The sequence below is a fragment of the Microcaecilia unicolor genome, chromosome 5 (genome assembly GCF_901765095.1).
Source record: "Microcaecilia unicolor chromosome 5, aMicUni1.1, whole genome shotgun sequence".
In the NCBI taxonomy this organism is placed as follows: Eukaryota; Metazoa; Chordata; class Amphibia; order Gymnophiona; family Siphonopidae; genus Microcaecilia; species Microcaecilia unicolor.
Genome location: NC_044035.1, coordinates 168,674,257 through 168,700,815, shown reverse-complemented (window position 1 = coordinate 168,700,815; position 26,559 = coordinate 168,674,257). Strand labels below are relative to the sequence as shown.

General features: G+C 52.1%; 1 protein-coding gene across 1 annotated transcript in view; it reads right to left on the bottom strand.

Moving 5' to 3' along the window:
• TEPP (testis, prostate and placenta expressed) overlaps nucleotides 1–26,559 on the bottom strand; it is a 164,574-nt gene that overhangs the window by 89,379 nt on the left and 48,636 nt on the right. Inside the window, exon 4 of the mRNA XM_030204918.1 lies at nucleotides 8,145–8,319. Within this exon, the coding sequence (XP_030060778.1) occupies nucleotides 8,145–8,319 (175 nt within the window). The remainder of the gene's footprint in view (nucleotides 1–8,144; nucleotides 8,320–26,559) is intronic.

Genomic DNA, 26,559 nt, shown 5'->3' with positions numbered 1-26,559 from the left:
CGGGAGCTGGGATGGAGGAGATTACTTGCGGTGGGGATGGGTTAGATTTCTGTCCCCGTGCAACTCTCTAATCTGCACAGCAGTCTGGCACTGTTCCATAAAGTGTCATCTTGAATACGAGGAGAGAACCCGGGGCATGGGGCAAATGAGAAATCTCTCTTTAAGACACCCTAATGCCAGCTCAAAGCTGGTGTTGGCTGCTTTATTTTGTGCAATATTCTCTCAGCATTGGGAGGGAATACTTAATGACCTAATTACCATTGGTTCAAATACATTTGTATGCTATTTGCAGTTATGTTTACTGCTCAGGTTTTCTCCCATGCTAGAGACCCCCTGAACATACTGCGCACCCTAACGCCGGTAATAATCTGGTGCTAACTGGCTCTAGCGCTGGTGTTAGGCTCTGAGAATTGCCCCTACCTCACCCCGAGTCAGCCCAGGGAACAGAAGCACAGTCCATCAATCAGTCCCAGTTATGTAGCAGTGCTTTGCGCTTGTCACTGAGCCACTAGCAGGCTCATTTTCGAAAGAAATGGATGTCCATCTTTTGACATAAATCGGCACTTGGACATCCATCTCTCAGAGACGTCCAAATCGGTATAATCTAAATCCGATTTTGGACGTCTCTATCGGAAGTTCGTCGCAAGGACGTCCAAATCTCAAGGGGGCGTATCGGAGGCGGGACTTGGGCATTCCTAAGACTTGGATGTCTTTGAGCCATAATGGAAAAAAGCAAAGACGTCCATGACTAAAACTTGGACGTTTTCACCCGGACCTGTTTTTATTACGAATAAGGCATAAAAAGGTGCCCAAAATGACCAGATGACTACTGGAGGGAATCGGGATGACCTCCTGTTACTCCCCCAGTGGTCACTAACTCCCTCCCACCCTCAAAAACATGATTAAAAATATTACTTGCCAGCCTCAGATTTCATACTCTGGTCCATGACAGCGCATGCAGGTCCCTGGAGTAGTTTTGTAGTAGGTGCAGTGCACTTCAGACAGGTAGACCCAGGCCCATACCCCCGTACCTGTTACATTTGTGGCGGAAACAGCAAGCCCTCCAAAACCCACCAGAAACCCTCTATACCCACATATAGGTGCCCCCCTACACCCGTAAGGGCTATGTTAGTGGTGTACAGTTGGGGGTAGTGGGTTTTGGGGGGGGGGGCTCAGCACACAAGGTAAGGGAGCTATGTACCTGGGAGCATTTTATGAAGTCCACTGCAGTGCCCCCTAGGGTGCCCGATTGCTGACCTAGCATGTCAGGGGGACCAGTGTACTACAAATGCTGGCTCCTCCCATATCCAAATGGCTTGCATTTGGATGTTTTAGACTTGGACGTCTTTGGTTTCGAAAATCGCCGAAAATCAAAGATGTCCAAATCCAAGGATGTCCATGGTATTTTCGAAACAAAAGATGGACGTCCATCTTTTTTTGAAAATGACCTTCTCCCTGCCTCCGAATATGGACGTTTTACAAAGACGTCCAAATTCCAACAGACGTTTCTTTCAAAAATGCCCCTCTAGGCTACCTACCTTAGGCATTTTTACCCCTTCTCTGTCACTATGTCAATAAAGTTTATAAGTAAGCTTTGGTTCTTATCCTGTAAATATAAGATATACAGACTCTCTATTGATAACTAGTGTGGTAGTTAACCCCCATGTTTACAAAGCCGTGCTAGCAGCTGCTGGTGCGGTAATGCCGACACAGTCCGTTCACTTTGAACGGGCTGTGTCGGCATTGCCACACAGCTTTGTAAACAGGGGGGGTAAATATGCTGATGACACAAAGTTAATTTAAAGTTGTTAAATCCAGTCCTTTTTTTTTGTGCCGGTACGCTCTGGTACAGCATACTGGCCCCTTTTTATTCCCTACCCTGCTCATCTCCCCATCTCCCGCGGCCACATTTGTTTATCTGACTCCTACAAGAAGCAGCACCAGCAGCGCCACAGGCACAGCATTGCAAACACGGGGCTGCAGTGCTAGGACACGTGCTGTTGTCTCTGCCGATCCCCTGCCCCGGAATAGGAAGTTGACATCAGAAGGGCAGGGGATCGGTGGAGCTGACAGCGCGCGTCTGAGCAGTGTGGCTTCGTGCCTTTCTCTTCTTGATTTTCCCACTGCTGGAGTTGCTGGATGGGGTGAGGGGAGGCAGGGGGAGAAATACTGGATGGAGAGGAGAAAGGACAAGGGGAGAAATACTGGATGGGAAGAGAAGGGGCAAGGAGAGAGATGATGGATGGAGAGAGAAGCCAAGGGGAGAAATGCTGGCTGAGGACAGAGGGGACAAAGGGGAGAAATACTGGATGAGGAGAGAGAGGACAAGGGGGAGAAATGATGGATGGGGAGAAAGGGCAAGGGACAAGTAGAGAAATACTGGATGGGGAGATAAGGGGCAAGTGGAGAAATGCTGGATGGAGAGAGAGGGCAAGGGGTGAAATGCTGGATGGGGAAAGGGGACAAATACTGGATGAGGAGAGAGAGGACAAGGGGAGAAATGCTGGATGGGGAGAGAGGGGACAAGAGGAGACATGATGGATGGGGAGAGAGGGCAAGGGACCAGTAGAGAAATGATGGATGGGGAGAATCCGCCCATTCCTCTCTGTACAGACCACCCGAACCCTCGTCCACTCACTCGTTACCTCTCGTCTTGACTATTGCAACCTTCTCCTCGCTGGTCTCCCGCTTAGCCACCTATCCCCCCTTCAATCTGTCCAAAATTCCGCCGCACGTCTTATCTACCACGTGAATCGATACTCTCATATCACCCCTCTCCTCAAGTCACTTCACTGGCTCCCGATCCGCTACCGTATACAGTTCAAGCTTCTCCTAATGACCTTCAAATGCACTCAATCTGCAGCCCCCCATTACCTCTCTTCCCTCCTCTCCCCCTATGTCCCCACCCGTAACCTCCGCTCTCAGGACAAATCACTCCTATCTGTACCCTTCTCCACCACCGCTAACTCCAGACTCCGCCCCTTCTGCCTCGCATCACCATATGCCTGTAACAGACTCCCCGAGCCCATACGCCATGCGCCCTCCCTGCCCATCTTCAAGTCCTTACTCAAAGCCCATCTCTTCTCCTTTGTTTTTGGCGCCTAACCACCTTCCCCGCTCATGATACCTACACTGACTACATAGCTTGTTACCTTTAGATTGTAAGCTCTCTTGAGCAGGGATTGTCCTTCCCCATGTTTTAACTTGTACAGCGCTGCGTAACCCTTGTAGCGCTATAGAAATGCTAAGTAGTAGTAGTAGGAGAAATGCTGGATGGGGAGATAAGGGGCAAGTAGAGAAATGCAGGATGGAGAGAGAGGGCAAGGGGAGAAAGCTGGATGAGGAAAGCGGGGACAAAAGGGAAAAATACTAGATGAGGAGAGAGGGGACAAGAGGAGAAATGATGGATGGGGAGAGAGAGGGCAAGAGACAAGTAGAGAAATACTGGATGGGGAGATAAGTGGCAAGTAGAGAAATGCTGGATGGAGAGAGGGGACAAGGGGAGAAATGCTGGATGGGGAGAGAGGGGGCAAGGGGAGAAATGCTGAATGGGGAGAGAGGGGGCAAGGGGAGAAATGCTGGTAGATTGGATAGTGAGAAAGAACTAAACGTGGATAAAGGCAGAAAATAAAATCAAAGAAAGCTGAAAGGAAAAGGAGGAGAGAAAAATGACACACAGGAAATCCTGGCAATAGAGTTAAGAAAAGATGAGGAAAGTAGAAACCACAAACTGGGACCAACACAAATGAAAAGATGTACATGGCCAGACAACAAAGGTAGGAAAAAGAAATGTATTTTTATTTTAAGATAAAGTGGTAGCTGTGCTTTGATTTTGTTTGTTTGTTTTATTTGTAGTAGTTGTTAATTTGTAATATAGTGAATGGACTATTTGAAATTTATGTCTGCTATATTTATTGCAAGGGGAACATCTTTTTGTTTTTCTGGTGTTATCCTGCATGCCAGAGTCTGGTTTTGGGGGGGTTTCAGCTGATTTTTTTGTCTACATTTTTATTAGTTTATAATCAGTCTTCAGGGTTCTTGTTTTGGGCCTAGGGACTTGTGTACTATTTTCAATGCTACATTTTTATATGTTCCATGGCTAGTAAAATGGATGTGGCTAATGTGTGGGTGGAGCCATAGATAGTGACCCTGCCCTTAAGGTTGGCACGGTATGAGTACTGGCACCTTTTTTTCCTACAAAAAAAGCACTGGTTAAATCACAAGTGGATTGTGAAAAACTGCAAGAGGGCTTTACGAGACTGGGAGATTGGGTATCCAACTGGCAGATGACATTTAATGTGAGCAAGTGCAAAGTGATGCATGTAGGGAAGAGGAACTCAAATTGTAGCTATGTGATGCAAGGTTCCACATTAGGAGTCACCACCCAGGCAAAGGATCTAGGTGACATTGTTGATGATACATTGAAACCATTTTATCAGTGTGCAGCAGTGGCTAAGAAAGCAAATAGAATGTTAGGAATTATTAGGAAAGGAATGGAAAACAAAACTGAGAATATTATAATGCTTTTGTATCACTTCAAGGTGCGACCACACCTCAAATACTGTGTGCGATTCTGGTCACCGCACCTCAGAAAAGATCTCTATATATAAAAGGCACCACCAACATTCTAAATGAAGCCTCCAGCCGGAAGTGTGAAGGGGGAGAGATATCCGGTTTCCCCATGAGTGTCTGCCCTGCCCTCGCTCTCTCTGTAACACAAACAGTGAAGGAAAACACAGCAAAGCACGAAATCAAATCACTCTCTGTAACAGTGAAGGACTCAGAGGGGGGAGGGGAGAGAGGGCAGAAGCCCTCACTATCTCTGTAACATAAACACAGCACAGCAGGAAACTTAACACTGAAGGACTCGACTCCGAGGGGGGAGGGGACAGAGAGGACAGACAGCACAGGGGAAGGAAGAGAGGGCAGAGGGCAGGGACACACACACTCCCACATGCACACAGAAGAAAACCTTGCTAGCCCCCGTTTCATTTGCATCAGAAACGGGGCTTTTTTTACTAGTGTTCTTATAAATTCCATAAGCCAATATTAAGATGGGGAAAATCCACTTCTTATTTCTAGGATAAGAAGAATAAAATCTACTTTACTGTTTTGGGATTTTGCCAGGTACTTCTGACCTGGATTGGCCACTGTTGGAAACGGGATACTGGGCTTGATGGACCTTTGGCCTGTCCCAGTATGGCAACACTTATGTTCTTATGTTCTATAAAATTAGAAAAGGCACAGAGAAGGGTGACAAAAAAGATAAAGGGGATGGGACAACTTCCCTATAAGGAAAGGCTATAGCAGCTAGGGCTCTTTAGCTTGTAGAAGAGATGGCTGAGGGGAGATATGATAAAGGTCTATAAAATACTGAATGGACTGGAACAGATAGATGTGAATCGCTTGTTTACTCTTTCCAAAAATACAAGGAGTAGGGGACATGCAATGAAGCTACTAAGTATTAAATTTTTAAAACAAATTAGATAAAATAATTCTTCACTCAACTTGTAATTAAACTCTATTAGTTGCCAGAAAATGTGGTAAAAGCAGTTAGCTTAGCAGGGTTTAAAAAAAGGTTTGGATAATTTCCTAAAAGAAAAGTCCATAAGCCATTATTAAGATGGAGTTAGGAAAATCCACTGCTTATTTATAGGTTAAGCTGCATAAAATCTGTTTTACTCTTTTGGAATCTTGCCAGGTACTTCTGGCCACTGTAGGAAACGGGATACTAGGCTTGATGGACCTTTGGTTTTTTCCCAGAATAGCACCAAATATGTTCTTATATAAATAGGGAGAGGCATCTACTTACCTACTTTAGTTTCTTTAGTTTTATTTTCTGCTCTCTCTTCCTTTTATCTCATTCTGTATTTTGTTTGTCTGCGTTTTAGTTTCTATCTTTTTGTTTTCCTTCCTCTCATCTATTTAATTTTTTATTTTCTCTCTTGAGCTCAGCAAATTTTTCATTATTTGTCCTCTACCTCTTCCCCTCTCTGTTTTATCATTTCCCCTTTCCCTCTCCTTTTCTTCCCTCCTCCTTTGCCTTATATTCTCTTTCTTCTAGGGCCACTGAGGGGGGGGGGGGGGCAAAATTCCCCAGGCCCTGCACCGGGGTCTCTTTCTCTTTCCTGCTGATGGGACCCGAGTGATCACGTCCCGACAGGAGCAGGAGAGAGAAACCTCCTGCGCCGGGCCCCCCTTGGAGGTTGGGGAGAACCCGGAGCTTCCTCCAGCGCTGCTCTGCTGTGCGGCTGGTTTTCCTCTCAAGTGCTTGATTTTGAAACCGAGCATGCCCTGAAAGGAAAAGTAGGGGCAGGCAGTCAGTGCTGAAGGAAGACGTCTTCTGCTGGTAAGGCCAAGGTATTTCCTGTTGCGGCAGTGATCGGGTGGAGGGGCAGCAGCGGCAGCTTTCAGGGGGTGGCAGCAGATGGACGATTAGGGGGTGGGCGGCAGCGGCCCTGCCCCGGGCCCGGTTCAGTCTCTCGGCGGCCCTGCTTCCTTCTTCCTGTACTCTTTCCTTTCTTACTTCTTTCTCTTGCTGTTTCTCCTCTTTTGAAGTTTCTCCGTCCCTCCATCTCCTCTGTCAGTTGCCTTTTTCCACCCTGTCAGTTCCTACTGTCTTTTCTTTCTGTACACAACTTTCTTCTTCCCCCCTTCCACTTCCCGTTGTCTCCAGTCTCTGCTTCCCTCTCAGAGATAGCACAACTTCAATAGCATGTCAGCCTCTGAAAGCCACATTCATGCTTGTTTCTAAAGCTCTTTGTGTCTCTGTACTGTTCAAGGCTAGTTTTGAGGGGGTACCAAGCAGGGGCGTATCTGAACTGCGGCGGTAGGGGGGGCCAGGGCCAGAGTGAGGGGGCACATTATAGCCCCCCCCCCCGCCGCCGCCGCTGCCATTGCCGATCCCCCTCCCCCCAGCTGCTACCATTTCCAACCCTCCCCCTCCGTTGCTTGCCTACCTTCGCTGGCGGGGGACCCCAACCCCCGCCAGCCGAGGTCCGCGTCCTCCTGCCGCTGCCGCTGCCGGCTGCCTTTGGTCCTTTCATTTGTCCATTGAAGCTGGCGCCGACGAAAGTTTCTTTTGACTCTGACGTCGCTGCACGTTGTACGTGCAGGACGTCAGACTCAGAAACATTTTCTGAGCCTGACGTCCTGCACGTACAACGTCAGACTCGGAAACATTTTCTGAGCCTGACGTCCTGCACGTACAACGTGCAGCGACGTCAGACTCAAAAGAAACTTTCGTCGGCGCCAGCTTCAATGGACAAATGAAAGGACCAAAGGCAGCCGGCAGCGGCAGGAGGACGCGGACCTCGGCTGGCGGGGGTTGGGGTCCCCCGCCAGAGAAGGTAGGTGAGCAACGGAGGGGGAGGGTTGGCAGCGGTAGGGGGGTCCAGGGCGAAATCTGCGGGGGCCCAGGCCCCTGAGGCCCCACGCAGATACGCCCCTGGTACCAAGTACCGGCACCTTTTCCATTGTCTGCTAAAATTGAACCAGGGACCCCAAATTTTAACGAAAGAGCTCAGGCTCTACACACCAATTCTGCCTTGTCATAGATTCTGTTACTGGTTGCAGGTAGCCTGGCTATTGTGGGGTGGGTCCCACAGTGATCACCCTACCCTTGAAGGGTGACCTAGCATTTGAGTACCGGCACCTTTTTTGCTAGAAAAAAAAACAGTGCCCAGGACTAAAAAAAAGTGTAAAGCCCTCCTTGAAAGGGAGACTGTAGAAAAGTAATAGACCATGATATCCACTTTTTTATGGGTTAATGACCTCGCTTTCCTTCTGTCTTTTGTAGTCATAGGAGGAGAAGAAATCTAGAAAACTATAGCATGTCTCCATTTAAATTTTTCCTTTCTACTTTTTTAATATCCCCTAACTTTTTCTTTCTTATGAGTCCCTAGCTGCATCACCCTCCTTTTTATGACAGAACTTGTTAACGTTACTGTCCAATCATGGACAAAGACTGGGAGTAACCTTACTCTGCAGTTACGCAACCTAACACAGACAAGAGCAAAGAGGAAGCAATACCCCTTATGGCTGCTTATGATGATAGGCCTGCATATAGAAAGAATATTGTGATACAGACAAATACTGGTCTTCTTGTCCCTGCTTTCTACCCCTTCTCTCACAATGCTACTTACCTCTTCCTCGTACGCTTGGCAAACTGAATTCTCCCGATGAGGAGAGAAGCTTTGACCAGTCGTCTATAGCTGAAGTGTAACATGGCCATTCATCCCTGGTGATCCCTGAAGGCACAGCACGCCCCATTCCCATGGGATATCTTGAGGAAAGGAATCTGCCTGTTTCAGTTATTCCCTGAACCATAAAAATAGGGGAGATAGTAGGTTACTGGAGAGGTACAGCAGAATAGTAGATAAGGGTAGAAGGTCTTCTGTTGTATAGTGGTTCTTGAATTAGTTTTCTTAGGGCAAGTGCATAATTTTATAAAGTGCTAAATTAATTTGAAAAAAAAAAATAGTGCCATATTTTAAATGTTTTGCATTGTTGAAAATAGGATGCTGATGTGATTTTATTTTTCCCTAATTTGTTTTTCCATAAATGAAGTACAAGTCACTTAACCCTCCATTGCCCCATGTAAGCCGCATTGAGCCTGCCATGAGTGGGAAAGCGCGGGGTACAAATGTAAAAAAAAAAAAGTATGCATAGGCAAACCATATAAGAGGCTTGGGGAAGCTGAGCCTCCCCAGCCCAACCATGAGCTTCCCCTGGCTGCCTCCTCCTCCTCCTCGAAGGCAGGATGGAACAAAATTGTATCTTCCTCTCCTCTCCCTGCCAGACGCTGGTGCCTACCCCCCATTTGCGGCTCCTTTTACTGGTTGCCTGCCTGACTCCCGCTTTCTCCCTAAGGCTCAGAGAGTCCTTCCCCAGCACACTTCCTGCCGTTCCAGTGGCCAGGGCCGTGCCGATGCGGTAAGCGAGGTAAGCGCCGCAGGGGGGCGCCCACCTCTGGAGGGCGTTGCCGGTGCTTACCCTCGCCCCGCGCCGCTGAGGCCTTTAAATCGTTTGGTCGCAGCAGCGTCAGTAAAAGCGCTGCCGATCAGTGGCATAGCAAGGACGGGGCGGTGGGGGCGGTCCGCCCCGGGTGTCACCAGAAAGGGGGGTGCCGCCACTCCCGCTGCTCTTCATCCTGGCACTCCCCCCCCCTCGTACCAGCCCTTTAAAAATAAATTGCCGACGCGATAGCAAGCGCAGCACCTCGTGTGGAAGTAAAAGAAGTGGATCCGATCATCTCATTGGGCCTTCCCTCACTGTCCCGCCCTCCTCTGACGCAACTTCCTATTTCCTCTAGGGCGGGACAGTGAAGGAAGGCCCAATGAGATGATCGGATCCGCTTCTTTTACTTCCACACGAGGTGCTGCGCTCGCTATCGCGTCGGCAATTTCTTTTTAAAGACCGGGTGGCAGGGAGAAGACGAGGCAGGGTGAGGGTGGGGGACAGATGGGGTGAAGATGGGGGGGAATCAGATAGCAGAAGGGACTGGGTGGGAGACGGGGTGAGGGGGACTCGGATGGGCAGAAGGAACTGGGTAGGAGACAGATGGGGTGAGGGTGGGGGGCACTTGGATAGCAGAAGGGACTGGGTGGGAGACAGATGGGGTGAGGGGGACTCGGATGGGCAGAAGGGACTGGGTGGGAGACAGATGGGGTGAGGGTGGGGGGCACTTGGATAGCAGAAGGGACTGGGTGGGAGACAGATGGGGTGAGGGGGACTCGGATGGGCAGAAGGGACTGGGTGGGAGACAGATGGGGTGAGGGTGGGGGGCACTTGGATAGCAGAAGGGACTGGGTGGGAGACAGATGGGGTGAGGGTGGGGGGCACTTGGATAGCAGAAGGGACTGGGTGGGAGCCAGATGGGGTGAGGGGGACTCGGATGGGCAGAAGGGACTGGGTGGGAGACAGATGGGGTGAGGGTGGGGGGCACTTGGATAGCAGAAGGGACTGGGTGGGAGACAGATGGGGTGAAGGGGACTCGGATGGGCAGAAGGGACTGGGTGGGAGACAGATGGGGTGAGGGTGGGGGGCACTTGGATAGCAGAAGGGACTGGGTGGGAGACAGATGGGGTGAGGGGGACTCGGATGGGCAGAAGGGACTGGGTGGGAGACAGATGGGAGAAGGGGCATGGAGCTGGAACTGGGGTCTGAAAAGTGAGCAGGAGGGAGAATGGGGTCATGCCTGGGGCAGGGGTGGATGGGAGAATCAATGGATCTGGAACTAGGGGCAGCCGCAGGTGGGAACTGGGAGCCGAAAAGAGGGGGCAGTGAGAGAGGGGGGGATAGATCCTGGATGGAATGGGGAGTGAGAGGGAGGGCAGACCCTGAATGGATGGGAGGGGGAAAGAGAGAGGGCAAATGGTGAATCGAAGGAGCAGAGAGAAAGGGCAGACAGTGGATAGAAGGGAGTGAAAGAGCAGACAGTGGATGGAAGGGGGCAGAGATAGAGGGCAAAAGCTAGAGGGAAAGGAGAGAGAGAGGGCAGATGGTGAATGGAAGGGGGAGAGAGAGATGGCAGACTGGGGCAGATGGTGGATGGAAGGGGCAGAAATAGAGGGCAGATGTGGATGGAAGGGACATTAGAGAGGGCAGACACTGGATGGCAGAGAGAGAGCGAAGACAGATGCTGGATGGAAGGAAGACGGTGAAAAGAAGATGAGGAAAGCAGAAACCAAAGACAACAAACTGTAAATATATATTTTTATTATTTTGCTTTAGGATATAGTATTTTAGCTGTGTTAATAAATGTTTATAAATAGAACATGTAAATAAGGTAATCTTTTTATTGGACTAATTTTAATACATTTTGACTTAACTTTCAGAGAACAAAACCCCCTTCCTCAGATCAGGATAGGATACTGTAACAGCACTATACTGTATTGACCTGAGGAAGGAGATTTTGGCCTCTGGAAGCTAAATGTATTAGTCCAATAAAATGGTATTATTTTATTTTCTGTATTTGTTTTATTTTTATTTGTTAATTTGTAAAGTGGTGATTGGTATTTGTTAGTTTTTTCAAATTTACATCTGCTGTCTTTATATTTTGCACAGTACTAGGAGACATTTTCTGTTTCTGTGGTGTTGCATTGTATGCAGAGTCTGGCATCGGGGGTTCAGTTTAATTTTTGTCTAAATAGAAAGTTAGGATTACTTATTCTATAGTGGATTAGGGTGTATCTGTGTTTGTGAAAAAGACATGGTTTTCAGTTGGCATTGACTGTGCAGGATTGACGATCTGTACTATTCTCCGAGGACAAGCAGGCTGCTTGTTCTCACGACTGGGTGACGTCCGCGGCAGCCCCCACCAACCGGAAAGAAGCTTCGCGGGACGGTCGGCACGCAGGGCACGCCCACCGCGCATGCGCGGCCGTCTTCCCGCCCGTGCGCGACCGCTCCCGCCAGTTCCTTTTTTTCCGCGCCTGGAGAGAGTCGTGTTTTGCGCTCTCTCTGTTCAGCCGCCGGATTGTTCGATCGCGTATACGCTGATCGTGCTTTTTTCTAACTTTGTTTATCGGTTTTAGTTACCGCCCGGTTTCCTTTTAAAAAAAAAAAAAGAAACCCTGCGCGTGTGGGACACGCGCTCCCTTTTTTCCCTCGCTTCCAGCGGGGACGCCACATTGCGGCCTAGTGGCCGCTCGGACGTTTGTTTTTCGTGGTGTGATTTTAGCCACCATTGACGACTTTGACTTCGCCGACGCGATTTTTCCGTCGATGTCCTCGAAGGTCCCGAGTGGATTTAAAAAGTGTGGTCGCTGCGGCCGGCCGATCTCGCAGACCGACACCCACGCTTGGTGCCTCCAGTGCCTCGGGCCGGAGCACAATCTCAAGTCGTGTTCTTTGTGTCTCGGTCTCCGGAAACGGACTCAGGTTGCGAGGCAAGTTCTGCGGGACCGTCTTTTTGGAACTTGCGCCGGCCCCTCGACGTCGACCTCGAAGGCATCGGTATCGACGCCCGGCCCTTCGGTACCGGTATCGATGCCCGAGACATCGGCACCGATGGCAGCGACCCCAGGAGAACAGGTCCCGTCGGCCCGCCGGTCCTCCGGTGAGAGTGGGGGTGAGAGGCCGCGTGGGCAGTCGGCCCCGGTCACGCCCTCAGCTCGTGGCCCACGGGACCGAACCCTGTCTGACCCGGTACCTCGAGACCGAGGGGGATCGACCTCCTCCTCCTCCATGCCCTCCGGCGCCGGTGACGTGCATCGGAAGAAAGACAAGAAGCGTCGTCACCGGTCGCCTTCGGTGCATCCCGATGTCGGAGAGGAGGCGACGCCGAAGCGTCATCGTCGTGAGGAGAGGTCTCCGTCGGTTGTGGAGGTACCGACGCGTCGGGGTTCCGGCACCTCGGTGCCATCTCCTGGCCCCCAGCAGCTTCCGGCACCGACACCCTTACCGGCCCCACCGCCTTTCCCGGCAGCGGGCCTGGACGAGTGCCTCAGAGCCATCCTTCCGGGGATCCTGGAAGGGCTGATGCGCCAGGCTGTGCCGGCGCCGGGGGTGCTTGCGCCCTCGGCGCCGATGACTGTGGCGCCGGCGAGCTCTAGCCCGGCGCCGGGGCTGTCGACACCGCCGCCGCTTGCGGTGCCGGTCTCGACCGCCACGCAGGTGGAGTCCCCGTCGACGTCGATGGAGGGAGCTCCGTCCCCGCCGGCGCGGGAGTCCACCGCTCGACGACACCGAGACCTCGGTGCCTCGACGTCGAGCCGGGCCCGGTACAGGACTCAGCTACATGAGCTAATGTCCGATACCGAGGATGAGGACTCGTGGGGGGAAGAGGAGGACCCTAGATATTTCTCCTCAGAGGAGTCTACGGGCCTTCCCTCGGACCCCACGCCTTCACCGGAGAGGAAGCTCTCACCTCCTGAGAGTCTCTCCTTTGCCTCCTTTGTGCGGGATATGTCTATCAGCATTCCCTTCCCCGTGGTCTCTGTGGAAGAGCCGAGGGCCGAGATGCTCGAGGTCCTCGACTATCCATCACCACCTAGAGAGTCCTCCACGGTGCCGCTGCACAATGTCCTGAAGGAGACGCTGCTCCGGAACTGGGTGCGACCATTAACTAACCCCACCATTCCCAAGAAAGCAGAGTCCCAGTACAGGATCCACTCTGACCCAGAGCTCATGCTGCCCCAATTGCCCCATGACTCAGCGGTCGTGGATTCTGCTCTCAAGAGGGCACGGAGTTCGAGGGATACCGCCTCGGCGCCCCCGGGGCGGGAGTCTCGCACTCTGGACTCGTTTGGGAGGAAGGCCTACCAATCCTCCATGCTCGTGACCCGCATCCAGTCATACCTGCTCTATATGAGCATCCACATGCGGACCAATGTGCAACAGCTGGCGGACCTGGTCGAGAAGCTCCCGCCGGAGCAGTCCAGGCCTTATCAGGAGGTGGTCAGGCAGCTGAAGGCGTGCAGAAAGTTCCTGTCCAGGGGTATTTTTGACACCTGTGACGTGGCATCTCGTGCTGCGGCCCAAGGTATAGTGATGCGCAGGCTCTCATGGCTGCGTGCCTCTGACCTGGACAACCGCACCCAGCAGAGACTGGCTGACGTCCCTTGCCGGGGGGATAACATTTTCGGTGAGAAGGTCGAGCAGATGGTGGACCAACTGCATCAGCGGGAAACCGCTCTCGACAAGCTCTCCCACCGGGCGCCTTCAGCATCCACCTCCACAGGTGGACGTTTTTCCCGGGCCCGGCAGGCTGCACCCTATTCTTTTGCGAAGCGTAGGTACAACCAGCCGGCCCGAAGGCCTCGTCAGGCACAGGGACAGCCCCAGCGCGCTCGTTCTCATCAACAGCGTGCGCCTAAGCAGCCCCCTGCGCCTCCACAGCAAAAGCCGGGGACGGGCTTTTGACTGGATCCACGGGAACATAGCCGCCCTACAAGTGTCCGTACCGGACGATCTGCCGGTCGGAGGGAGGTTAAAATTTTTTCACCAAAGGTGGCCTCTCATAACCTCCGACCAGTGGGTTCTCCAAATAGTGCGGTGCGGATACGCCCTGAATTTGGCCTCCCTGCCTCCAAATTGTCCCCCGGGAGCTCAGTCTTTCAGCTCCCATCACAAGCAGGTACTTGCAGAGGAACTCTCCGCCCTTCTCAGCGCCAATGCGGTCGAGCCCGTACCACCCGGGCAGGAAGGGCAGGGATTCTATTCCAGGTACTTCCTTGTGGAAAAGAAAACAGGGGGGATGCGTCCCATCCTAGACCTGAGAGGCCTGAACAAATTCCTGGTCAAAGAAAAGTTCAGGATGCTTTCCTTGGGCACCCTTCTGCCAATGATTCAGAAAAAACGATTGGCTATGTTCCCTGGATTTAAAGGACGCATATACTCACATACCGATACTGCCAGCTCACAGACAGTATCTCAGATTCCGCCTGGGCGCACGGCACTTTCAGTATTGTGTGCTGCCCTTTGGGCTCGCCTCTGCCCCACGAGTGTTTACCAAGTGCCTCGTGGTGGTAGCGGCCTACCTACGCAAGCTGGGAGTGCACGTGTTCCCATATCTCGACGATTGGCTGGTCAAGAACACCTCGGAGGCAGGAGCCCTCCGGTCCATGCAGTGCACTATTCAACTTCTGGAGCTGCTGGGGTTTGTGATAAATTACCCAAAGTCCCATCTCCAGCCAACTCAGTCTCTGGAATTCATAGGAGCGCTGCTGAATTCCCAGACGGCTCAGGCCTACCTTCCCGAAGCGAGGGCCACCAACCTCTTGGCCCTGGCTTCGCAGACCAGAGCGTCTCAGCAGATCACAGCTCGGCAGATGTTGAGACTTCTGGGTCATATGGCCTCCACAGTTCATGTGACTCCCATGGCTCGTCTTCACATGAGATCTGCTCAATGGACCCTAGCTTCCCAGTGGTTCCAAGCCACCGGGAATCTAGAAGATGTCATCCGCCTCTCCACCAGTTGCCGCACTTCACTGCTCTGGTGGACCATCCGGACCAATTTGACCCTGGGACGTCCATTCCAAATTCCGCAGCCCGTGAAAGTGCTGACGACGGATGCATCTCGCCTGGGGTGGGGAGCCCATGTCGATGGGCTTCACACCCAGGGTCTGTGGTCCCTCCAGGAAAAGGATCTGCAGATCAACCTCCTGGAGCTCCGAGCGATCTGGAACGCACTGAAGGCTTTCAGAGATCGGCTGTCCTGCCAAATTATCCAAATTCGGACAGACAATCAGGTTGCAATGTATTACGTCAACAAGCAGGGGGGCACCGGATCTTGCCCCCTGTGCCAGGAGGCCGTCGGGATGTGGCGTTGGGCGTGTCGGTTCGGCATGCTCCTCCAAGCCACGTACCTGGCAGGCGTAAACAACAGTCTGGCCGACAGACTGAGCAGAGTCATGCAACCGCACGAGTGGTCGCTCCATGCCAGAGTGGTACGCAAGATCTTCCGAGCGTGGGGCACCCCCTCGGTGGACCTTTTCGCCTCTCAGACCAACCACAAGCTGCCTCTGTTCTGTTCCAGACTTCAGGCACACGGCAGGCTAGCGTCGGATGCCTTTCTCCTCCATTGGGGGACCGGCCTCCTGTATGCTTATCCTCCCATACCTTTGGTGGGGAAGACCTTACTGAAGCTCAAGCAAGACCGCGGCACCATGATTCTGATAGCGCCCTTTTGGCCCCGTCAGATCTGGTTCCCTCTTCTTCTGGAGTTGTCCTCAGAAGAACCGTGGAGATTGGAGTGTTTTCCGACTCTCATTTCGCAGAACGACGGAGCGTTGCTGCACCCCAACCTTCAGTCCTCTGGCTCTCACGGCCTGGATGTTGAGGGCGTAGACTTCACTGCGTTGGGTCTGTCTGAGGGTGTCTCCCGGGTCTTACTTGCCTCTAGGAAGGATTCCACTAAAAAGAGTTACTTTTTCAAGTGGAGGAGGTTTGTCGTGTGGTGTGAGAGCAAGGCCCTAGAACCTCGTTCTTGCCCTGCACAGAACCTGCTTGAATACCTTCTGCACTTATCAGAGTCTGGCCTCAAGACCAACTCAGTAAGGAATCACCTTAGTGCGATTAGTGCTTACCATTATCGTGTGGAAGGTAAAGCCATCTCTGGAGAGCCTTTAGTCGTTCGATTCATGAGAGGCTTGCTTTTGTCAAAGCCCCCTATCAAGCCTCCTACTGTGTCATGGGATCTCAACGTCGTCCTCACCCAGCTGATGAAACCTCCTTTTGAGCCACTGAATACCTGCCATCTGAAGTACTTGACCTGGAAGGTCATTTTCTTGGTGGCAGTTACTTCAGCTCGTAGGGTCAGTGAGCTTCAAGCCCTAGTAGCTCATGCTCCATATACCAAATTTCATCACAACAGAGTAGTGCTCCGCACCCACCCAAAGTTCCTGCCGAAGGTGGTGTCGGAGTTCCATCTTAACCAGTCAATTGTCTTGCCAACATTCTTCCCCAGGCCGCATACCCGCCCTGCTGAACGTCAGTTGCACACATTGGACTGCAAGAGAGCATTGGCCTTCTACTTGGAGCGGACACAGCCCAACAGACAGTCCGCCCAATTGTTTATTTCTTTCGACCCTAACAGGCTAGGGGTCGCTGTCGGGAAATGCACCATCTCTAATTGGCTAGCAGATTGCATTTCCTTCACTTACGCCCAGGCTGGGCTGACTCTTGAGGGTCATGTCACGGCTCATAGTGTTAGAGCCATGGCAGCGTCAGTGGCCCACTTGAAGTCAGCCACTATTGAAGAGATTTGCAAGGCTGCGACGTGGTCATCTGTCCACACATTCACATCACATTACTGCCTCCAGCAGGATACCCGACGCGACAGTCGGTTCGGGCAGTCGGTGCTGCAGAATCTGTTTGGGGTGTAAATCCAACTCCACCCTCCAGGACCCGAATTTATTCTGGTCAGGCTGCACTCTCAGTTAGTTGTTCTTCGTAGGTCAATTTCTGTTGTTTCCTCGCCGTTGCGAGGTTCCATTGACCTGGGTTCTTGTTTTGAGTGAGCCTGAGAGCTAGGGATACCCCAGTCGTGAGAACAAGCAGCCTGCTTGTCCTCGGAGAAAGGGTATGATACATACCTGTAGCAGGTGTTCTCCGAGGACAGCAGGCTGATTGTTCTCACCTACCCTCCCTCCTCCCCTTTGGAGTTGTGTGTTTCATCTTTTGCTAGTCATTCAACTGGCGGGAGCGGTCGCGCACGGGCGGGAAGACGGCCGCGCATGCGCGGTGGGCGTGCCCTGCGTGCCGACCGTCCCGCGAATCTTCTTTCCGGTTGGTGGGGGCTGCCGCGGACGTCACCCAGTCGTGAGAACAATCAGCCTGCTGTCCTCGGAGAACACCTGCCACAGGTATGCATCATACCCTTTCTGTCTGGTTTCGTTTTACAATAGGTGAATTGATGTTCTAGTGCTCACTGTAGTGCTTAAGATGCTTTCCTTTTCCTTGTGTGACTCGTAGAAACGACTGCTTATGGTATGGTAAAATTGCTCTATAGGTCATGAGTGTTTTGTATTCTCGGTATGCCTAGTACTGGATTTGGGGGGGGGGTGTTAAACAATGACCGGCCCCGGGTGTCAACTACCCTAGCTACGCCACTGCTGCCGACGTCTCCCTTCCCTTGCACTCGTTGGTTCTCTCAGTGTCCCGCCTTCTTCTGACGTCAGAAGAAGGCGGACACTGAGGGAACCAAGAGCGCAAAGGGAAGGGAGACGTTGGCAGCGCTCCGCTTTCACTGACGCTGCTGCGACCGGAAGTAAAAAGATTTAAAGGCCCCAGGGTGCGGAGGGGAGGGCAGAGAGGCATGGATGGGAGGGCAGGGCCCAGGGAGAGGACAAATTGCTGGAAGGGGAGGGGAGAGAGGATTGCTGGCTATGGATGGAGGAGGGAAGGGCAGAGAGGGACAAGGATGGACATGGGGGCCCAGGGAGAGGACAAATTGCTGGAAATGGAGGGGAGGGGAGGATTGCTGGCTATGGATGGAGGAGGGAAGGGCAGAGAGGGACAAGAATGGACATGGATGGGAGGGCAGGACCCAGGGAGAAAGGAGAAATTGCTGGAAATGGATATAGAGCAAGAAATGAAGAAGAAAGGAGAAAAGTAAAGAAATAAATGGAAAGGAAGCCCTGGAAATGGAGTTAAGAGGACAGATAGTAGCAGAATCAGATACTGGACCAGCATGATTGAAAAAAGAAAGTCACCAGACTTTAGCGTTTGGAATATGTCCACTTTGAGAATTTACATCTGCTATCTTATTTTGCAATGTATAGCAATTTGTTTCTAAGAATATTTCTGACAATTCCTTTCAGTGTGGCAAGTGGTGAATGATCATTTTCATGGGGGGGGGGGTGATCATTTTCACAGGGGGGGGGGGCACCAACTGATAGTCTGCAGGGGGGCGCCAGAGACCCTAGGCACGGCCCTACCAGTGGCATAGACTGGCTGTGACTGACTGTGAATGTTGCAGCATGCGACTCTTATTTTCAGTCAGTCACTGAGCCAGGGAGGGAGGCAGCGGATCGAGCAAGCAAGCGGGTAAGTGTTCTCAGCTGAAAATATTGAAAGAACTTCAACTGTGCCCTAGGAAGGTCAAATTTATCCTGATGCTCAGAGAATTTTATTAAACCACATGTTCCTAGTTGATCTTGCACAATAAAAAAAAAAAAAATACTTAATCCAAAAGTCCCAATAGAGGGGTGAGTTACCAATATGAAATAATGTATTGCGCAAGAGGGATAGAAGTTGTATCTAGGGTTTTCTTGACTGGTAGGTTTTGGTCCAACTTTTTCAATGCATGAGCCATAGCTCCATAGTATAGGCCAATCTTCTAGTAGTGGTATAGACTCCATATTAGTCAATATGTATAATGGAAAGGGCAAAGAGAGCTGATGCTCAATCAAAGCTCAGACTGGGCATAATCTAGATTGTATCTAACAGCATGCTGCACATAAGTGGAATGCATTACAGTAGTGCTTGGAATTTGGAATATTGACTCCTCCTGCTATTTTGAGACATTGGAGGATTTTGAGGGCAATGCATGGGGTCTTTCTTCTCCATAGAAGTCTGCTTAATTTTGATTTAACCATTTTATAGAAACTCTCAGGGAAGGGGAGGGGTAGCTTGTTAAGTACATAGTTAATTTGGGGAGCAATCACCATCTGTTTTGTTGATCAGACTAATCTGGTTCACACCTTTTTGTGACGCTGGTTCTGTATTTCAGATTAGAATATGCAGTGAGACACTTTGATATTATTATATGGATTTTGGTAATGGCAAAAGATTGGATATGTTACTGTTTACACTTTGTCCTGGTACCAGTTTAATAGCATAATGGGGCAATGTTGGATTGAAGCAGAGAGAGGGTTTATAAGTCAAAATAAAAATAAATATTTTGTTTCATGCAGATCTCTTTTGTTTAAAAATAACTAAATGTGCATAGCGTTTGTACCCCGCGCTTTCCCACTCATGGCAGGCTCAATGCGGCTTACATGGGGCAATGGAGGGTTAAGTGACTTGCCCAGAGTCACAAGGAGCTGCCTGTGCCTGAAGTGGGAATCAAACTCAGTTCCCCAGTTCCCCAGGACCAGAGTCCACCAACCTAACCACTAGGCCACTCCTCCACTTTAGCCTCCCCAAACAATTAGGCCACCGATGTAACTGAGTATGACATTTGAGGCTGACATAGAGGCTGGCAAAAAATATTTTTAAAGATGTTTTTTGAGAGTGGGAGGGGGTTAGTGACCACTGGGGGCGGGGTGAGGGGTGGGGCTTACATCCATAATTGTCTGACAACACAGGAAAAAAATAAAATAAAATAGCCACAATTAATACCTTTTATTAAATTTATTTAAAAGGCCAACACACAATCCCTCAACTGCAAAACGCTATGCACATTTAGTTAAGACCTGAAGATGGGGCCCCCAGTTACCCACCCCCGGGGTCCCCTCAATGTATCTTCCCATGGCCTCTGTCCCCAACTGTAGGTCCGAGAAAACCCGCCCAAAATGCGTCCCCACCACCCGCAAAATACCTTCCCTGGACTCTTGGAGCACCCCCCCCTCATCCCTAAACCCCACCACTACCCTCCTCTCCCTTCGTTCCTTACAGCAGTCATACGGGTCCGGACCAAGCAGCTTCCCAAAGTCCCACTCGTAGACGAGGGAAGAGTACCGGTTGTACTGTACTCTTTCAACCTCCTGCTGCAGTACCTCAATATCCTCCCTCCTCCCTCCCCGGGAAATTAGATTATCCCGTCGCTTTCTCAGGGCGATCCCCAACCGGGTGGCCTCCCTTCCCTGCCGCCTTGCCTGACGGAAAAAAAACCCTCTGGTGCGGTGTTTCAGTACTTCCCACCAGTCCTTGAGGGAAGGGAAGACACCCTGAATGGACACCTGGTCTGCTAGGAATCCCAGGTACTCCTGGTGCAACACCCCCTCCTTCAACCATTTGAGATTCAATCTCCACAACCCTTTCCCTAGCTTGCACGCCCCCCCCCCCCCCCAACTCCATCATCACCATCCTGTGGTCAGAGAAATCTACTTCCACCACCCTAGGTGCCTGCCTACATGCCCCTTCCCGAACTATAAACCGGTCAATTCTGCTCCTACAGGTGCCCCGTGAAAAGGTGAAACCCCGATTCCCACCACCAAGTGCGATATGTACATCCACCAGCCCTGCTCCTTTCATAATCCCCGCTAGTCGAACCCCATCATAACGTACTTGTGTTGCCCGCCCCCCACTATCCTCTTTCCGTAAGATAGTGTTGAAGTCTCCTCCCCACACCAACTGCCTTGAAGTGTATAGGTAAGGCTTAATTTTGTTGAACAATGCAGACCTTCCCTGTTTGCTTTGCGGTCCATACATATTAATCACCCGCAAGGCCACCCCCCGCAATATTACGTCCAACACCAAACACCTACCAATACCCAGCTCCACCACCCTCTGAATCTCTACTTTATTGGTCTTAAAGAGGATGCCTATCCCCCCCATACCTCTCCCCGGCCAGACCCCAGATAGAGGGTCCCCATCTCCAAGCCCTCTTTGCCCGCCGGATGTCCTCCAGCGTCTGCAATCGGGTCTCCTGGAGGAGGAAACAGTCCACCGCCACAGCAGAGAGGCCATCAAATGCCAAGCTTCTTGCCCTCTGGGAGGCGGCACTAGCCACATTAAGTGTGGCGAACACCAATAGCAGTCCCGCCATCAGTCCTCGCTACCATACCCCCCGCCTTCCTGGCTGCCTTCCCTCCTCTCCACACCATCATCCGCGGTCCCTTCCCCTCCACCCCCTTCTTCCTCCTCCGCCCAATCCCGGACCCCTAGCTTAAACATCCCTCCCCCCACCCTTGCTTTCTTCCTCCCTATCTTCTTTTTGTCTTCACCCACCTCCCTCCCTCCCTGGGGATCATCAACCGACCTGCCCCCCTCCTCTCCCCCCTCTTCCACCCCTACTACCTCCTCTTCTTCCACCCCATCAATCCCGCCTCCGACCCTTCCTCCCTTCCCCTCACGGGCCTGCATTACTACATCCTTTCTTACCTTCCTTTCCTCTCCCGCCCTCCCTGCATCAGCCGTCGCCTCCCCCGATCCACCCACCTCCCCCCCTACCCTTTCCCCCTCTCTGTCCCTCAAAACCCTCCCCCCTTTTTTCTCCTTCCTCTTACCCGCTGTTCCCCTCACTCCTTCTCCCCTACCTCCCAACCCATCCTGCCGGCTACCCCCATCCTCTACCTCCTCACCAGCCAGTTCCTCAACCCCTCCCTCCTCTTCCAAACCCCTGAATCTATTCCCTACTTCTATCCCCATTCCCACCCCCCCTTTCCTCTCCGCTGTTTCTTGGACACCCTCGTCCAGCCCTCATCCTCCCCTTCCTGCCGCTTCCGACCCTCCCCCAAGCCCCCCCCCCTGCCGGTCCCTGTCCTTCCCCAGACCCTTCCCCCCACCCCGGGAACCTGATCATGGCCTGCTTCCCCTCCCCCCTCCCTAAACCATCCCTACCTATCTCCTCCTCTCCCCCATTATGGTAGGCCCGAGGGCAGGCTCGAAATTCATGCCCCAGACCCCCACACAAGTTGCACCGAATAGACATACAGGACTCTGTGGGATGCTCCTTAGACCCGCACTTTCCACACTGCACTACTGGGCATGACATACTAAAATGTCTAAACGACCCGCACTTGTGACACTGCCGTGGCTGCCCCTTATAAAAGCAGAGAATCCGATCCCTGCCGATGAACGCCGCGGAGGGAATGTGCTGGGTGACATGCCCTGCCTGCCTCAGCCTAACCTGCGCACCCCAACCTCCCGCCCACACCCTACTGGGGTCCGGGAGTTTAGACAAGGGGGTATGCAATTCTGCGTACCGTTGTAGCCAGAAGGCCAGGTCTGCCCCTGATAGAGGCTCATTTCGAACCAGCAGGGTTACCTGCACCAGGTTGGGTCTGCTGATCGGTACAGCCCGGTAGTTCTTCCAGTCCCCTCTCCCCCGTACCCCTTCGTATCTCTCCCAGAAGACCTCCATGCCTCGCTGGGTTAGAAAGCTAATATCGTATTCCGGTATATTCACCGGATGAATACAGGCATAGAGGTCCTCTGGGAGGAATCCTAGACCCAGGACCAATCTCAGGACCGCATCCCTGCTTGGCATCCCCCCCTCCTCCACCCATCTCAATTGTACCACATTCCTCCTTTTGGGAACCTGGCCTCCCCCCCCCCACCCCCTCCCCATCCTTCCCCACTGCCACCTACCCCCCTAGTTCCCCTGCGCCCGCCTCCTCCACCCACCACCGCCGCAAAGGACGGACCCCCCCCCCTCACCGTCCCCCCCTTCTCCAGCGCGGGGACCCCCCCGCTCCTGATGCACCATATCCTCCTTCTCTTGCCTTCCCCCTTTCTCAGCCTCCCTCCCCTCCCCCCAACATACCTTGTACCCCTTCAACCAGCAAACCTTGGTCCCCTGCACCCCCCACCCCCCGAGCACTCGTATCCCCTGCAGTCACAGTGTCCATCAGTTCAATGCCTCCTGCAACAGAAACCCTGCCTGTCTCCCCATCGATTTGGTCCATAGGAACTTTGAGAGCAGGTTCCCCTATATAACTGGTCCCCTCCCAGTGCCCCTGCCCCCCTCCCCCTCCCGTCAAACCAACCCCTCCCCCCTGAGCCAACCACCCCCCCGTGGCTCGCCCCCCCGCTGCCTGGCCGGAATCAGAATCCCTAGTACCACTAGTTAAGTTTACTTCTGGTGCGCATGGCAAGGGCAAGCACCCCTCCCTCCCGCCCAAAACCTGCTCTCTGGACCGGGTCCCTTTTTCCCCCAACGTTCTGCTCTGTCGGATCCTCTAGCCCCGCTGTTTCGCCAAGCGGGTGGTGCTTCCCACACTCCAGAAGTGCCTGCCCTCTCACACATGGGGAATCCTCTGGCGCTGCAGCTATTTCCCCTGCCAGCCTTTGTAGCTGTTCTGCAGTCTTTCCTGCTCCCACAGCCCGATTGGCTGGAGCCTCTTGCTCTGCTGCCAGGCCGGTTTGTTGCAAACACTCCTGATCCTCCTATGCCTTCTTCATCGAGAACCCCTCCTTTTCACCTGCTGTTCGTCCAGCTGCAGCACTCTCTTTCACCAGGTTTTCCTCTGCTAAAACCTCACCATTCTCAGGCCCAGATGCATCAACCAAACGTTAAAAAATAAGAATCGTAAAAGTGCTTAACGATTTTAAAAAAACGAGGAATGCACTACAAAACCACTCCAGAAATGTTCGGATCGGTATTGCAAAGTAGGATGTATCACAGAATCGTTAAACCCGTCGTTAATCAGCGCCTAAAGCATGCGCAGAGCAGCCCAAGCGTTATGCTGGCTGCTCTGCGCATGCCACAAAGGCCCAGCTGTCAAAACAAAAAAAAAACCCCACAAACACGTGTGTTTCGGGAGGGGGCAAAGGCACTCGTCATGAGTGTCCTGTATAGACGCTTTGCCCCCCCCCCCCCGCTGCTCCCCGCTTCCCCCCCCCCCCCGCACGAAAAATCTCCAATTTTAGCAGCCCCGGGCCGGCCCTCCTCCCTTCCTGTATTCTCCCACACTAGCTCCGCCTCCTGCCATGCTCCGGTCCCGTGCCCCGCCCCCGCCGCCCCCCCTTTGGTCGTGGCCCGTGCAGCGCCTGTCACCTCTGCTGCAAGTTTACCTACGTCAGAGGAGGGCGGGCCCAGGAAGAAAGAAGGGACGTCTGAGGAGGCCTTCTGACTCGCCGATCAGCTGTTCTTGCCCGTGCAGCAGAGGTAACAGGCGCTGCATGGGCCGGTAAGGCAAAGGGGGGGGGGTCGTTGGAGGGGGGGAGCGGCAGCCACGACCAAAGGGGGGGGCGGGGCACGGGACCGGAGCATGGCAGGAGGCGGAGCTAGTGTGGGAGAATACAGGAAGGGAGGAGGGCCGGCCTGGGGCTGCTAAAATTGGAGATTTTTCGTGCGGGGGGGAGGCAAGGCGTCCATACGGGACGCTCATGACGAGTGCCTTTGCCCCCTCCCGATCCTTTTTTTTTTTTTTTCTTTTTTGGTGCTGAGGGAGAGGGGAGCAGCGGCGACCTGGGGCGTCAATAAAGGACGCCCCTGACGCGTTTTCGCCCTCCCCCAGTTATTTTTTTTATTGGATTTTGTAAACTTCTAGCAGACAGACAGCCCTAATGAGAGGTACAGACTCTCGTTAGATTTCACGGTGTTCTCCTGCGTTAAACGAATCGGAAAAGGTTAGTGCATGTCATTTCAATGGGATTTGTAGAAGAATTGCTCATCTGCATTCAGTTTTCGTTAGCTGCTACTGTCGTCGGAAAATAGGCTTTAGTGCATGGAAAGGATAGGAAATTCTTCCTTGAGGGCTCATTTAATGATGAAAAACATTTAGTGCATTTGGGCTTCAGTCTTTGGCAGTGCTGCAGCCTGCCTGGCTGTGACCTCCAGCCCCTCAGTGCTGTGTGGGCTGGGCCTCCCCAACTGCAATGGAGTCAGTGTTTGTCTCCTGCTCTCAACTCCTGCTGCAGGCAATGGGCACAAAATCTGTGGCTGCAACTGCCTCTGCTGACCTCTTGCTTCTTGCTCAGGTAAGTTTTTCATTTCTGCTTCCACCATCACTGGTGTAGAAAAGAGTCTCTCTCCTGAACTTCCATCCCCTGTTTCTACACTACTACTACTATTTACTACTATTTAGCATTTCTATAGCGCTACAAGGCATACGCAGCGCTGCACAAACATAGAAGAAAGACAGTCCCTGCTCAAAGAGCTTACAATCTAATAGACAAAAAATAAATAAAGTAAGCAAATCAAATCAATTAATGTGAACGGGAAGGAAGAGAGGAGGGTAGGTGGAGGCGAGTGGTTACAAGTGGTTACGAGTCAAAAGCAATGTTAAAGAGGTGGGCTTTCAGTCTAGATTTAAAGGTGGCCAAGGATGGGGCAAGACGTAGGGACTCAGGAAGTTTATTCCAGGTGTAGGGTGCAGCGAGACAGAAGGCGCGAAGTCTGGAGCTGGCAGTAGTGGAGAACACAAGAATATTTATTTTACTTTAAATTATTACCATTCCTTCAAGGCCAATGCAATACAAAATAGCCTGTGTTGGCTGTATTATAAGTTCCTAAAACTTTGCCAGTTCTGCCCTGTATCCCTCACTTGGGTTTCCCCCTGTTCTTTGCTAGCTTTTTTTCATCTACAAGATGAAAAGTCTGGGTTTTAAAACTTTTTTCCTGTTCAGTTTTTCCAACCTCAGGTTCCCTTAACGAGGATGCCTCTCCAGCCCCACCTCCAGTCCCGCTTGCTCCAGAAACTGCCAGAAGGGACCCAGACTGACTTAGTCACCTCTCCCCTCTCCAGGCGGTTCAAAACTCTGCTGCCCATCTTATCTTCCGCCAGGGTCGCTTTACTCATACTACCCCTCTCCTCAAGACCCTTCACTGGCTCCCTATCCGTTTTCGCAACCTGTTCAAACTTCTTCTACTAACCTATAAATGTACTCACTCTGCTGCTCCCCAGTATCTCTCCACACTCGTCCATCCCTACACTCCTTCCCGTGCACTCCGCTCCATGGATAAATCCTTCTTATCTGTTCCCTTCTCCACTACTGCCAACTCCAGACTTCGTGCCTTCTGTCTCGCTGCACCCTACACCTGGAATAAACTTCCTGAGTCCCTACGTCTTGCCCCATCCTTGGCCACCTTTAAATCTAGACTGAAAGCCCACCTCTTTAACATTGCTTTTGACTCGTAACCACTTGTAACCACTCGCCTCCACCTACCCTCCTCTCTTCCCTCCCGTTCACATTAATTGATTTGAGTTGCTTACTTTATTTATTTTTTGTCTATTAGATTGTAAGCTCTTTGAGCAGGGACTGTCTCTCTTCTATGTTTGTGCAGCGCTGCGTATGCCTTGTAGCGCTATAGAAATGCTAAATAGTAGTAGTAGTAGTAGCAAGGTACTGCATATACTGTAATGTCTTTTGGGTACTGGGCCCAGGAAGCTCCTCTGGCCCCTGGGTGTTCTGGGGTCCAAGGTCTGAGCTCCTTCTCCGTTTGCTGTTGTGACTGTTTGAAGGTTGGCAGGGCCTTTCCCCCCGAGGCCATTCTTTCTCGGT